Consider the following 15,155-nt stretch of genomic DNA (forward strand, 5'->3'; position numbering starts at 1 on the left):
TTAATACATTTACAAGTAGCACATCTAGATCACCTGGTTTACAGTACCACAGTTATTATACAAACGGTCATTTATCACACTCTCAACATGAACGTCTTTGATGTTTATGTCTCCTCTGTAGGAGATTAGTGGAGGACCCTTAAAAAAGGGTCCTGTCTCTGTCTCATCCTGGAGCATTCTAATGCGCTTAAGTATATTACCAACTTAAAGTCAGCACCAAAGAAATTCTTGTTCTCTTAACAGCAGGTTGTTTATAGGTCAGTGTATCCACTCTCTGAACAGGTAAAACATGAGCAAAAGCATAATCTAGGACTTCCTAAGGAAATCCGGGTTTGAACATTTTCATGCCTTTCCATACTTGATTCTCACTGCAAATGCGCTTAAGTCTGAGTAGCTGTGAGTACGGGATTGAGTTTTTGTGTAAGCTGTGGAATGTGAAGAATTGTATTTCAGATTGGAATGAGAGTTCATAGGTTGGTAGTAGATGGTGGTATTTAAACAAGAATTTGCAAACTTCAGTGAAACATCCCAAATGGTTCCTCTCATGCCAGGATGTGCTATATTCCATGTGTATTCAAGAGCTGGTGGAACTTGGAGAACGAAGAAATGAACAGTTGGAGCTCTTCTAATGTGCATGTAGCTATACCAAAAAATGTCGTAATAAGGGTCCAGGTTTCTCAACGAATCAGACTGATGTGTACTGATACTAATGACCGTATCCTCAGGCTGCACATGTGTGTTCTACAGTAGTGGAATAAGTGGCAGAATAGCAGCAGAAGTCCTGTCCAGAGGGCACAAGTGACAGTGTGCAGTAGTTGAGTGGGGGGTGGGGGGGAGGTTGTAGGGTCATGGGTCAAATAGAGTCATGCTTGATTGGCCCACACTTTGCATTAATTAACATAACCTTGCTGTCAGGGAGGAAATACAGCCAAATGAAAAGAGAAGGTCACTTCTCACCATTACTTGAGTACTGCATATTAAAACAACACACACACACACACACACCACACACACACACCTCACTCACTCACTCACTCACTCACTCACTCACTCACTCACTCACTCACTCACACACACACACACTCTTGGTTCAAATGAAAAGGCATCTTCATAGCCCACTTTCTTCCTCCCTGCATTGATGTTCTCTTTTCCAAAACCCATCAGAGCAATACAACGTTATCCAGGACATCAGTGGATCAACCCAGCAGGTGAGGCCTCCATTACTGCAGTCTGCGTACTCTGGGTCAGTCTCCCGGTGTAGCAGCATGCTAATCATACAGGTTGTAGAGCTCCAACCTCCCCTGAGCTGCCCCACTGCCCCACTGGACCTCCCCCCACACACCTCCCCAGTCCCAGTCAGCCTCCCCGTGCAGGAGAGTAAGGCCGTGCCATGATTCATCCTTATCAAGCCGGACGTGGTCACTTTGGGAATAGGGTACGAGCGTTTGTGTAACTGCTTTTGACTGCACAATGCTGGCAAAATGATTCACATAATAATTTTAGTATAATAGATTCAGACTGTATGATGTATTTCCCCTGTCAGCAGTTTTGACTGGCCAAGTGCAGGAGGTGAGATAAGGTTGGAGAAAAATGACACTGGAATATCACACATGGGGGGAAACGTGCGTGTCCACGTGATGTGGGTAGGGTTGGAGGATGATGATGATGATGATGATGATGATCAAATGGATACCACACCTTCATTTGTTAATTTGATCCGTTGCCTCTAGCTGATAATTAGAAAATGCAGTGGGTTTAATGGCTTTGTCTGAGATGGTCAGCATCCTCTCCAAATACTCCATGCATATTATGAATGGTTTTAAGTAGCAGTGATTGACTGAGAGACACCAGGCACATAACTATGTGGAATGTAATAACCACAGCAATTATAGCAACTATTGACACTCAGTAATAGTTTTGCATCCATACTATGTCCAAACAAATTAGTTGCACTGGGGAAGAAATGAAGCCAAAAATTGTGAGGCTTATAATTCTAATATTTCTGTGCTATGACCAGCGGTAGTGGGTAGAATTAGTCACTTAGAGAGACAGGTCTTAAAGAGCTGCTTCATACATTTATATTGCTTTTATATTACAAACAAATGCAATATTACAAATGAGCACATGCGCACACACACACACACACACACACACACACACACACACACACACACACACACACACACACGAACATACACGCGTATACACACACGCAGGATGGAGAGTGATTTATCCACGCGGCTCTGCACTGAAGAATTGTGCCTGCAGCACCCGATGTGGACGCTGATCCCTGCCTGGCTGGGAGGCCCACACCGGGGGGCGTGTCCAGTAGTAGAGCCGTTAACCCCGCGCTGACCTCTGCTCCTGCAGCTCTGCTCACTGGGGACTTTCATGAGGCCATCCAGCAGTCCCTCACACTGGAGATTAGTCACCGAGAGGCACATGGCCAAACTCTGCAGTTTCCCTCTCTGCTCTGCTGGAAAATGAGGATCCAATTCAGCACAGTGGCGTATAGTGGCCTACATCGCAATGGGTCCTTCAATGAACACTATTCACAGCCCAGCTGAATCTGCCAAAAGTTGTTTTAATGAAACGTGAACTTATTTCTGAGTCAAAAGCTAAACACTTGATTTCTACTAACACTTAACCATTCTACTAGTCCAATTGCAGTAATGATCCAGTATGTGAGCCTTTGGTTTTCTGAACGGAGGTGAAATACTTTTATTTGTTTATTTGTTCACTACCTTGTTTTCCCCTGGGAGAAATTCAGTAGAATAGACTGTAATGTATGGCTGCATCGATCAGATGATCCCCAGGGCTCCAACACTCCGATGCTTTAAACAGATTAAATGACTTATTATCTCCCTGTCAACAGCCTGTCTGGTCAAAGCCTGTGTTTGTAGCTGTGGGGCCAATAGAAGAAGGGAAAAGGTGAGAGAGTACAGGTGTGTGCTGTGTGCGCACATGTAGGACGGAGTGTGTCTCCAAACGCGTGTTGTGTTTGTCTCGACTAACAGCCGTAAGCCAGGGTGCATCACGTGTGTGCGTGCGTGTGTGTGTGTGTGTGTGTGTGTGTGTGTGTGTGTGTGTGTGTGTGTGTGTGTGTGTGTGTGTGTAGCACTGCAGGGGCCTGTCCTGTATCAGTGCCCGAGGGTCTCCAAGCCCATTTCCTTTGCCCCACTGTGATAAGTTTGCCTGTCAGATTTGCCCAACACCACAATATTTTTGATAAGGTTCGCTGCTAGTTTTCTCCACCTCTGGCACCGAGATCAATTTGAGATTGATTCGGAGTGCCCCGCTGCAGCCAGTTGTGAGATCAATTTGAGATGGATTGTTCACACCGGGGGGCTAACGGCATGCAGTTCAACTCCCCCTGTTCTGTACCCAGCCCCCCCTCCCTGTGTCTCTCTGTCGGCATTGGTAGGAATGACTCCATTAGCCTAGACCCTTGCCCTAGCACTGTGATAACCTGAAGGCATAGATGAATGATCTGATTGGAAATATACACTGTGAAGGGAAGAGCAAGTGATTCTGGACAGATGGACTCTGCCGTCTGTGGACGTGGCGGCTTCTGACGGATGCGGCCACGCCGCTACGCTCTGGGTCAGAACCTTTATCTACACGCCTGACAAGTCACATGGGCCAGCAAGCGCTGACAGCATGGCATTTCTCTTCATACCTGCAACTGGGGACAATGATCAGAAAGGCTCCAAACACAACCGTGTCTACTTGTACAAACAAAACATGAGAAGTGCAAAGTAAAAGAAAAAGCTTGTTCTTCTGCGTAACTGACGTAGCTGGCTTTGGAACATCATCTAACGGTGTAACTTCAGTCTCCAGTCTGAGGGGCGGCACAAAGTCAGTAAACACATAAGCTGCCATAACACCCAAGCAGAGACAGGCCAGTAAATAACAGATCCCCAAACGTGAGCCGTCTCCCCACGGACGCTGTTGATTTAAGGTGGGTCACCAGTTTCCCCCCCTTCTGCACTATATCCGTACTAGCCTCAGGGAGCGCCAGGCTGGGTCGCATGGCTCTGTTGGGCTGTCATGAGAAGAGCCAGGACCATGGAGGACCAAAGACCCGCCTGTATGAGCACAGTACGGCAGTGCTCCCCTGGCTATTAACCAGCCAGTGGCCTCAGCAGAAGAGCCCAGCGCAGTAAGAGGACCCCTCCCGCTGGGCCACCTCATTAAGAATAAAAGGTTTTTTCAGGCATCCGACCCCAGTACCGCAATGCCCAGCATGGCTCTCAACAACAGCTTGACCCAATGCTGAGATCTTTCTCTCCCTCTATCTCTTTCTTGCTTGATGTGTCTCTCTCTGTCTCTCTCCCTCCTCAGGCCCTTGGTGCTTGCGACAGATGGAGTGGGACCATTATTCTGGCCTTGCAGCCGGTCTTGCCTGACCAGACTGTCGTCTCCACTGGAGGTAATGAAAACAGATGACGGCATGCTGGAAGAATGGGGCACGGGGACCGAAGCCATCCTGCACCACACACGCAGCACGAGATTGTCGAACAGTAATCAGGACATACCATAACCCAGTGCGCAGAGAACGCTACTAATACACCCTCTATAGGAGCAGCTTCAAAGCATACGTTTGGACTGTCCGTGGAGTAATACCCGTTGATGGATAGTGTAGCCTTGCACTGGTAAGACGGTCACTATGACAGTCAAGCCATAACAGCTCCTGGTCTCACTGTTTTGACAGTTTGGACAAAGGGCGCCTCACAGCACAAATTTTAAGCATAACTCCAAGACCTCTGTGGAATTCCACTTCATGCCATCTCAAATCCCCAGGACTAGCCTGCCCGCCCGCCGCCCCCCAGACAGGCACAGATATTTATAAGATACACACACCCACATGTCCTGGCTGCGTTCACAGTGGAGATCTTCTGCTTATGTGGATCTACACACAGACATTCTCATCTCTCGCGATGCCCCTCACATTCTTGTCCATCATGTCGTTCAATCAACACAAATACCTCCATGTGTCTGAAAGTTGATCTCAGGATTAGGCAATGCAAGGTACACCAGGTGTCAATGTTTAAAAAAAAGATGCTGCCACTCTCCACTGCATTGCTCATATCTGCTGAATAAAGACATCTAATATAGCTTGGTAAGCGCATTTCAAATGGTTTGTGTGTGTGTGTGTGCATGTGTGTATGTATGTGTGTGCATGCATGCGAGTGCATAGGTGTGTGTTTGGAGCATTTGGGAATGCAGTAAAAGCCTCTGAGCTTGTGCGTTGGCATTGGGGCGTAGATGCACCTGCATTTACATCCTGCTTGACCTTTGTGACGGAGCTCTGGAGCGGAATTAAAACTGCAGCATCTGCACTGCTGCAACTGGAACTCAGTGCACCAGCAGACACCACCCACACCACCCACACACCTACATCCCCATCCACACCACCCACACACCTACATCCCCAACCACACCACCCACACACCTACAACCCCATCCACCTCACCCACACACCTACATCCCCAACCACACCACCCACACACCTACAACCCCACCCACACACCTACAACCCCATCCACACCACCCACACACCTACATCCCCAACCACACCACCCACACACCTACATCCCCAACCACACACCTACAACTCCACCCACACCACCCACACACCTACATCCCCATCCACACCACCCACACACCTACAACTCCACCCACACCACCCCCACCACCCAACAGCCATGTATGCACAGCCCCATCCACACCACCCAACTGTAAGGTAGGCTGGATGCAATTGCAGGAGATGATATGATGATTAATGAAGAGAATTAGCAAAAAGGAAATGATAACACTAATCAAATGAAAGTAAAACCAAACTAAAGATAAAACAGACACAAAACACCAGACAATATGGAGACACTGAGTGGGAAACAATCAGAAAAATGAAACTTGGAGAGAACCAACAAACACACAGCTAAACATGAGAACTACACGACGGAATAACCATGAACACAGAGCTAGGAACTAGAGCACTGATTATGGAGGAACAACAAAGAACAGCAAAAGACAGAACTTACATCACACATACAGTGTCCACAAGACTCACTAGATGTTCAGGATAGCACAGAATTCACAATATTCACAATAACCAACAAACTTGGCTGGAACACACAGGGTTTAAATACACAAACCAAAAGAGAAATAAAACAAGCGACAGAGCTGAAAATGATAATCAAGGCAGGGACACAAGGTACAGGGGCGTGGCAGACCGAAGGGAAGCCAAGAAAACCAAAAAGGCAGAACTAAACACATGACAACAAGACGGGTGGAGGGTGGAGTCATATGTGACACCAACAACCACGTCCACAACCCCATCCACACCTCCCAACACCCACATACCCACAGATCCCAACCGCACCACCCAGGAATAACCTCCACAGGAGCAGCAGGGCATGAGAGCCTCTCCTCCACCCACAACAGCTCCTGTCCCTACGATTATCCATCCCATCTTCCCTGTTGGTGAAACAGGCCATGCATGAGAATGAAGGCAGATGAAGCAGAGCACATGTTCTAAAGTGCAGCCTCAAAAGCCCCCTGGTCTGTGCAAAAACATCAGCGGTCTCAGGAGGACCCTGCGGTGTGCACTGGAGCAGGTTGATCCCTGAGGGACCTCCAGCCTCAGGAGGTGTCCAAGTCGTGTCTGCACCAACGTTCTCACTCTGGCCTCACCGCAGCTGAACCACGGGGCACATCAGCTACAGACATGGCAGTCCAACATGATGCCCCACACCTGGGTGCATGCTTCGCACACACACACACACACACACACACACACACAGGAGCGCAGACTGAGACAGGAGACCATCACATGCATACAAATACAAGCACACCCACATTTTCTCACCACTTGGTGTGAGGGCATGGATGATCCATTACAACGGTGAGGATAGTTTAAGCAAAGGCAGACTAAACGATGTGTCCATTTTAGATGCCACTGTTGAGAGCAGTACAGTAGGCTATAGGCCATGAAAGGTAGAGATGGAGAGAGGTAGAGAGGGAAAGAGGTAGGGGGAGAGAGGTAGAGATGTAAAGAGGTAGAGAGGGAGAGGAAGTGCATGCATGTCACTTAGCACAGAAACAGACTGCGATGTGCCTGCTGCTCCCCCTGAATCTCTGTTCAGGGTCCCAGAGGAGATGAATCCAATCTTCTTCTGCTGCTGTTCCTCCCAGTCTCTACAAGCCACACTGCACCAACTGAGACCATCAGCATAGCAACAGAAGCGAACTGCAGGCTATGCTTGGAGAAACCAGCCCCTCACAGCATGCAAGCTGTTCACTGAGATGACCAGAAAGAGCAGAAACCAACCTCTGGAGGTGAATTCTGAATTTCTCTGAGGTGCCGGGGTGAATTCTGAATATCATTCAGGGTACTGGGGTGACTTTTGAGGCCAGTGTTAATTGTGCTTCTTGAGTTTAAATTGAGGCTCAAGTTTTCAAGTGTGTTTGTGGGAGTCAAAAGTTCACGGTGAGCCCTGGCAGATGGGGGGGGCAGGGGGCGGGGCTGCAGTGTAGAGGCGGGGCCGGCGGCCGACCCACACTCACCCGTACAGCATGCCGCTCGGCCTCTTGCTTCCCGCTGTCTTCGCGCGGCTCGATGTCAGCTCTCCGGTCATGCTCATGTCTGCAGGAAAATCAACAAACAGCAGTCAGACCCAGCCGGTTGCCTTGGCGGTCCTGATCCGCCACGCGCACACGGACAACAGGGGGACCACCCAGAGAAGGAGGCCCACTCCAGGAGTGTGGCCAGGAGACCCGTGCCATCAGCCAGCAGGCAGGTTCTTTTAAGGGTTGTACAATCATTCTCTCTCTCTGCCTTTCATTCTCTCTCTCTCCTCTTCCACATTCTCTCCCTCACACGCAGAACAACATGGCCTCCCCACAGAGCGTACCCACTACACAGCCAGCCTGTCAAAATTCATCTAAGGAAACATGAAACAAGAGACATCTAATTTCAGGGCTGTGTTCCATGACGCTGGGAGATTGATTCTTTTGGGCTGCATTATAGAGAATTACTGAGAGGCTGGTTAGCATGGCATGCCATCAACACAGTAGTCTCGCCTTGTGTGGAGAAAGAGTCAAAGTATGTGCTCTGAAAACAGCACCACTACACACACACACACACACACACACACACACACACACACACACACACGAACATGAACATAGGAGCACACTGCGACATGGACGCCAGCCGCCATTTTGTGTGCCTGGGTGAGAGTCTCACTTAATTTTTAGTTCTTATGAAGATTAGTCCTATATTTAACCTGGCAAAAGGTAAGCAATTTATTGACTTATTCCAGGTATCTTTGGGTTTTATTCGAGTTGAAACTGACAGTAGGGCATGGAAGTTATAAAATAACTCTACAGTTGGTTCTGTCATCTGTGCCCTTTGTCCCACGGCCAGCCGCTCCACAGGGCTGCTAGATCCGGTACAGAGAGGAGGCGAAACGGAGCCTGTCGGCATCGCCAAGCCCAGCTCCCGTCTGCCCTGAATCTCCACCCAGAACTCACACTGACACAAATATCAAGTGCTTTGCAGCCTAATTACCCTCCATCTGCCAGAGGTGCATGAGCTGCAGCCGTGTGCAGGCCGCCAGTGCGGAACATCCACGCTCTCCTCTCCACTCACCTGAAACACACAGCAGCCTGGAGGCACTGACACGCGACCAAACAAACGCTAGCTCGCCAGGCTGAAACGCACCCAGCAGACAAGGCTGTGAGACAAGGCTGTGAGACAAGGCTGTGAGACATGTCCTACTGCTGCCCAGACGCCAGTGGATCAAAGCTTGAGAATACACAGGAAGACTTGTGGTGTAAAAGAGAATCCTGCTCCTCAGTGCAGGAAAAGCAAGAAAAAGAAACTTCTTAAACTTCAAAATGCTTCTTGAATTAACAGCAATGGTCAGATGGGGGCAAGCAAATTAATGTCTCATGAAGTATAGTGAAGTGTTTCTTTCTTTCTTTCTTTCTTTCTTTCTTTCTTTCTTTCTCTCTCTCTCTCTCTCTCTCTCTCTCTCTCTCTCTCTCTCTCTCTCTCTCTCTCTCTCTCTCTCTCTCACACACACACACACACACACACACACACACACACACTTCCATTCTCTCCCTCACCTTAATGACAAAAAACAACCATCTGGACAATACAACCCCACACCAAACATTGTCCTTATGGTTCCGAGTGTGATTCAGAGCCCAAGAGGCAGGCAGGAGACGGAGATCACTCTCTAGCTCAACACTTAAAACCAGTCCAAATGTAGAGGCACACTAACCATTAATGTTCCTCTTACGCCCCGTGTACCTTCCTCCAATCCACAGGCACAAACACATGCACTCCAAAAGCAAACGTGCGCGCGCGCTCAGGGACCTTTGGGCCTTTTCAGTTTTTCACCTTTGAAAATTCCAGAGGGAGTTGTAAGAGCAGAGCGAGTCTAGGGCTGGAGTTATAATAACAATCCTAACTCAAATCAAGCTGGTTAAAGCCGTGTTCTGACTCTCATTCATTCGGGTCCAAATCTGCTTTTCTCCCACTGCTGCTTGAAAGGAGCAGCCAAGCAGCACCACGTAGCACATATTAAAGCCCCGCAGGTCAGCGGCGCTAACAATGGCGTGGAGCAGCTGAGCGGGGACACGGTGTGGCGGTTACGCAGACTTAGCAGGGCTAATCCACAGCGCGATAAAGTCATTGCGCCGCGAAAAAGGCTTCAGGACCCCTGGAAGTGCTGAAAACACTGCACCGCCACAAGCAAGCAATTTGCTCACGTTTAGCGAACACGACGCAACACAATGCAATTAGCTTTCCCGCTGTGATCGCCACAAATACAAGGCACAGCAGAGTGCCTCAAAGCTAGGGTAGGGTGGAAATAAACAGCCAAAGAGCTTTTAATATACACTAGGGGACAGAATTATAGAGATAAATTAATATATTTTCCATTTTGGGTGGTTAGGGGTGGGAGGAATTGTCTTTTCTCCCTGTCCTTTTCAAAGACTTAATTACATTAGTGACATTATTTTCTGTGTTTTCTGCAAGCCGCCTCTATTGAAATCTCTCCATAATGGGTCTGACAGCAACAGTAAACATTTTGAAAGGCTTGAATGTGCTGAGGAACCGGCAGAGGATGACAGTTATGATTAAATACATCCAGCATTTGGCATCAGTAAAAAGCAGCATTATGAAGTGGACAGCTGTGAAGATGAAACTGAATTTATTCCACCAATTAAACAACCAGGGATTGATGCATCTCTGCTCTGTAGCCAGGACTCCGTTCACAGGCTGGGTAGCGTCTCTGGCCCAGGAATGCAGAGAAGACTAGGGCTTACATGTTTTCATTCATTCAAGGTAGGCCTAATGCATCATCAGATTTTGCACTATGGCCAATATTGGCAACATGTACACAAGCTTTTCTACACGATTTGCTTTCACCTTAAAGTCAGAATTTTCAAAATTGAACTTATGAAAATTCCATTACGGTATAATGCAAACTATGAAATGTCTGGTGTTTTATTCACTGTCATGGAATTGGATGTATTATGCGTATTTATTTGTTTGTATTTATAAAGTTTGGTTTTGGTTGGGGCTTGTTTTAAAGAAAACAAATCCATTAAATTATTTTAATTTGTATGGCTTAAGACTATACCGTGTGTGTGTGTGTGCGTGTGTGTGTGTGAGAGAGAGAGAGAGAGAGAGAGAGAGAGAGAGAGAGAGAGAGATTCTCAAGTGATTCTCTTACACCTGAAGCCAAGGACCATTCCAAACGTCTTTCCTCCTCAGAGGTCAGAGTAAACACCCCAGTGCTATGAGTGGCTTCCTCAGCTCATCACAGGAAGTGGAAGTGAACTATGACGCCTATGACGTCTGTCATCCAAACAGATATGATATTAAAACATGCAGCTTCCACACAGATGCTCTCCATACTGCCACTTCTCTCCTTCCATAGCACCTCCTCGAGCTCAATCATTGTTTTCATATATACTGAAAATTGCTCTTTGAAAAGAACATTCAAAGAACAGAGCCTATACCCTTAATTTCATGTTAAGGAAATGAGAATGTATTACCCTGCCCTGTTGTATAACCTCTTCTAGCCTCTCTTCAGTAGAGAAGATCTGTTAATTATTCAAATTGTGGACTTAATGAGCATGAAAGCAAGTTATCCAAAGGTTAACAAGAGGACTCATTCTAAAGAATGTACTCAAATATTGTGAGTTTCCCTGCCAGACCTTGACATGTGACAGAAGAGGAGAGAGAACACAGATCATTAACAGCAGAGGAGTTCATCTGAGGTCAGAGAAGCAATAATTGAGGGATTTTAATCAAAATGCTATCAGCCATAACTGGCAATCACTTCACCTTGCAAACCTCTGCATGTACCTTTGTGTGTGATAAAAGCATAGTGTTAAACTTTAATTCTGATTCCATGGTCCGTTTATAATAATCCAGGATTACTTTGGATTATTCTTTCTTTGGTGGAACCAGGCATATAAATCATAGGCGGTACCAATCATAGATTGAAATAGAATGAAACAAGTTTGATTTCAATGCTCAGCTTTCATGTATACTGTATGCTCCTAAACTATGCTCCAGTGCTGCTCTCCCTGGAAAGAGATGTAATTGTGTAGACCAGGCGTACTCAACTAAATTTGTCCGCGGTCCAATTTTGGCAGATACCTGTGACCTGAGGTCCGGGGGGGGGGGGGGGGGGGGGGGGGGGGGGGGGTTGTGGTGTTTTGTCCGAAACAATATGTGGTAGAAACACCCCTCAAAACAGGGGAATGAACATTTACCTGACCAATTTTAATGTTGCTATATGTTTCAGGTTTGAAAAGTGATGGAATTTAGGTTAAAGTACTAAATTGTAACTACTTGGTTTCACAACAAATATCTGTCTGACTGAATAGTTCTCTTGTATTAGGTTAACAAATATGAGACTCTTGTAATTCCAGGACGAAACATGAGAACGTGAAGACGTGAAGATTGGGCGTTTTGAAAATAAACAACCATTAAATAATGTGATAAAAAGCGAATTATTTCGAGTATATGTATAAATATTTAACTTAATTATGTTTAACATGCTGGGAAATATTGAAATGGACCTTGAAAGTGACGTACAAGTGCTTGAACTCCACCTTATAAAGGTGTATGAACCCTGAAAACGTGACTTTGTTCATTGCGCTGAAGCGCGGCGCACGCGGAGCTTCTGCGATTACGTAATTTTCGCCGCGCGGACCCTCGCACCGCTCGCGAAGCGTCAACCAGGCTTGTAGCCCGGGGGGGGGGGGGGGGGAGGGTGGCGGCGAACGTAAGTTGTTGAGCGGGGGGTGGCAAACGTAACACTTGTGACGGAGTGTTTTTTCAATAGCCCTGAAATATATGCTACGTTTTTGTTTTGGTCCGTATCCAGTTAATCAGGAATGAGATTGGGTCCGGACAGGACTGCGTTCGGGTCCGGATCCGGACCGCGGGTCCGCCAGTTGAGTACCCCTGGTGTAGACGGTTCTTCCTTTGATCTATGTGTTCAGTATGGGACAGACACTGCCTGTCATTATGTGGATGTATTATTTCAACTGCAGAAATAATTGCTACAGTTTACATTTCAATAATTTCAACATTCTTAATATGAGCTAAACTTCTAATTTCATATCCTTAAACTTCTAAATATTTGCATGATTTATTTTAAACCATTTTCTAAATCAAAGCCAACAAATAGGCAGAAGATAGAAATTTGAGGTCTATTAAAGTTTATACAATGTGGAATGTAAATGTAATTTGCAGAACAAAGTGAAAATAATACAAAAATAATACAATCTTTAGCATTAGTGTGAAAGAAAAGAAATTTAATCCAATGTAATTAATGATGCCTTCTCTCTGATTTAACACTTGGTACATGAACCTGAACATTTGCTTCGCTGAATTAGTTCTGGCGTGTGAAGTAAAAAGGGAAACCGATCTGACCAGTTTCCTTTGAGTGTTTGACATCACTATTGTTTACTCTCAGGGGTGGCGTCTCCATGTCACTCAGCTGGGTGCAGCTGAAGTGACAACACACAGAGTCCATGAATAAATGATCAATGACAGGCATGAATAATGAAGCAGATTGGAAAGTAATCAGTTGATGCCAGGGATTGGGTCAGTCACCCAGAATTCCCTGGGGCCTGTCATCCGGAGCCTTTTTAACAGCAGATGTGGCTAAGGCCTAAGATCATCAGGAACATGGTTCCCTGATCCATCGCTCATCTCTCTCTCTCTCTCTCTCTCACTCTCTCTCTCTCTCTCTCTCTCTCTCTCTCTCTCTTTCTCTCTCTCTCTCTCTCTCTCTCTCTCTCTCTCTCTCTCTCTCTCTCTCTTTCTCTCTCTCTTTCTCTCTCTCTCTCTCTCTCTCTCTCTCTCTCTCTCTCTCTTTCTCTCTCTCTCTCTCTCTCTCTCTCTCTCTCTCTCTCTCTCTCTCTCCTCTCTCTCCTCTCTCTCTCTCTCTCTCTCTCTCTCTCTCTCTCCCTCCCTCCCTCCCTCTCTCTCTCCCTCTCCCTGTCTCCCTCTCTTGCGTTTCTTGTCTCACTGTCCCCCGACCTCCCCCAGCTTGTACTGAATCGCAGGTGATCTCAAATGCAAACATCCCACTTGGTCTGTCTCTGAGCCGCCTGCGGGCCCCGTTCCACTTCTTTACCTCACAGCTCTCCCTGCACATGCCACTGCACCTCAAGCTCTCCGTGGCACTTGCTTCCACAGCAACGCGGCCGTGTCCCACTCTGCAGGGACTCAGGTAGCACACATCTGTGCCTCCACTCCAGGCACCAACTTACTCCCAGTGAGGATAAGTAGCACCAAAGGAGCAATGTGATGAGAGGTGCTCAGACGTTTGTGGTCATCAGACGTTTGTGGAAGGTTAGGTTTAACCTATTAGACTATTTTCAGCGCGCTGGTCTTGAGAACTACCCTCATCGGCAGCGTGTAAACTGCTGGGCACTGTCATCTTAAGCTGACATATGAGAGAGGCTCAGGGAGACGCAGAGGGGAGCTCAGGCTGCTGTCTCCTGGAGAGGGAAGACAGTGTCTTCCCTGAACAGACATGACTGTGTGACTCTAATTCCACATGCTGTTTCTCTCTATCTCCTGTCCATCCCTATTGCTCATACTAAAAATAAGAGAGGCTAAAGAGACCAATGAGTCAACACATATACATGCAAACTAGTTCAAGCACATGTGCACGCACATATATACAGTATTCATACAAACACACAGAGAAACACACAGTCTTTCTCTCTTGGGTATATGTGTCCCATGAGGACCTGGCTGCATGTTGTACACAACAACAGGAGATCATGCCACCCTTTGAAAATCTCTCCCTAAAGTCGACTCAGTCGCTGTGTGACTCTAGAAACACCCCCAGTGCAATACATGACAGCTTCACCATTCCTGTCACAGCCACTCGTGCCCCTTACAGCACAATACACCAAACTAACGTGGGATCCAGGTCTGCTCCTGCCACAGCGCTCCTTCACAACACCAGCCCTCACAGCGGGAGGCAGGAAGTGCACTGGAAAGGAGAGAGGCACGACAGAGATGTGGAACGCAGACACTCCAGCGCTATACTCACATTGAGGGCTGCGATGTTCACTCTTGAACAGGGTCATATCAGGGATGGCTGAACAAAGACGCCTCACTTTTTGCCAGCAGACTGCTAATAGGGAGATGATGATCTGTTTTTCACCCCCGTTTTAATCTTTAGCTCGATCTACTCTGAGTCCTGCTTTAGTTCATGCAGACACTGTTTTCTCTCCGCGTCTGTTTGGCAGCCTTTCCGCTCAGCAGTCTGGTCTGTTACTACTTGAATCAATGACAACACTGCCTCAGCTTTACCGGTGGGATGTACCAACTCACCCACTGCAGTGGGGAGGGACACCATCAGAGGTGGGCCATACCATGGACTTCAAGGCATCAGGGGTGCAAGAAAGGAAGAAAACAGAGAAAGAAAGAGAGCTAGATAGACAGACAGAGGGAGAGAAAAAGAGCATGTACAGCTTTCTGAAAGCTGGTGGACATTTGAGTCTCATGTCTTAGGAATTTTGCCCAGAGATGCACAAGATTGCCTAGCAGTGAAACTCTATCCCTGAACAGAGAGAGAAAGAGGGGGGAGAGA

At 47.1% G+C, this 15,155-nt stretch overlaps 1 protein-coding gene across 1 annotated transcript in view; it reads right to left on the bottom strand.

The window, feature by feature from the left end:
* The window catches only part of LOC143496053 (heterogeneous nuclear ribonucleoprotein C-like), a 43,058-nt gene extending 28,184 nt beyond the window's left edge, over positions 1-14,874 (bottom strand). The window contains exons 1-2 of the mRNA XM_076992572.1: positions 14,613-14,874; positions 7,570-7,648 (exon numbers count right to left, since the gene is read on the bottom strand). Of these exons, the coding sequence (XP_076848687.1) occupies positions 7,570-7,648; positions 14,613-14,649 (116 nt within the window). The 5' untranslated portion in view covers positions 14,650-14,874. The remainder of the gene's footprint in view (positions 1-7,569; positions 7,649-14,612) is intronic.
* Positions 14,875-15,155: the final 281 nt, after the last annotated feature.

This window comes from Brachyhypopomus gauderio, chromosome 2, assembly GCF_052324685.1.
Source record: "Brachyhypopomus gauderio isolate BG-103 chromosome 2, BGAUD_0.2, whole genome shotgun sequence".
Classification (NCBI taxonomy): Eukaryota; Metazoa; Chordata; class Actinopteri; order Gymnotiformes; family Hypopomidae; genus Brachyhypopomus; species Brachyhypopomus gauderio.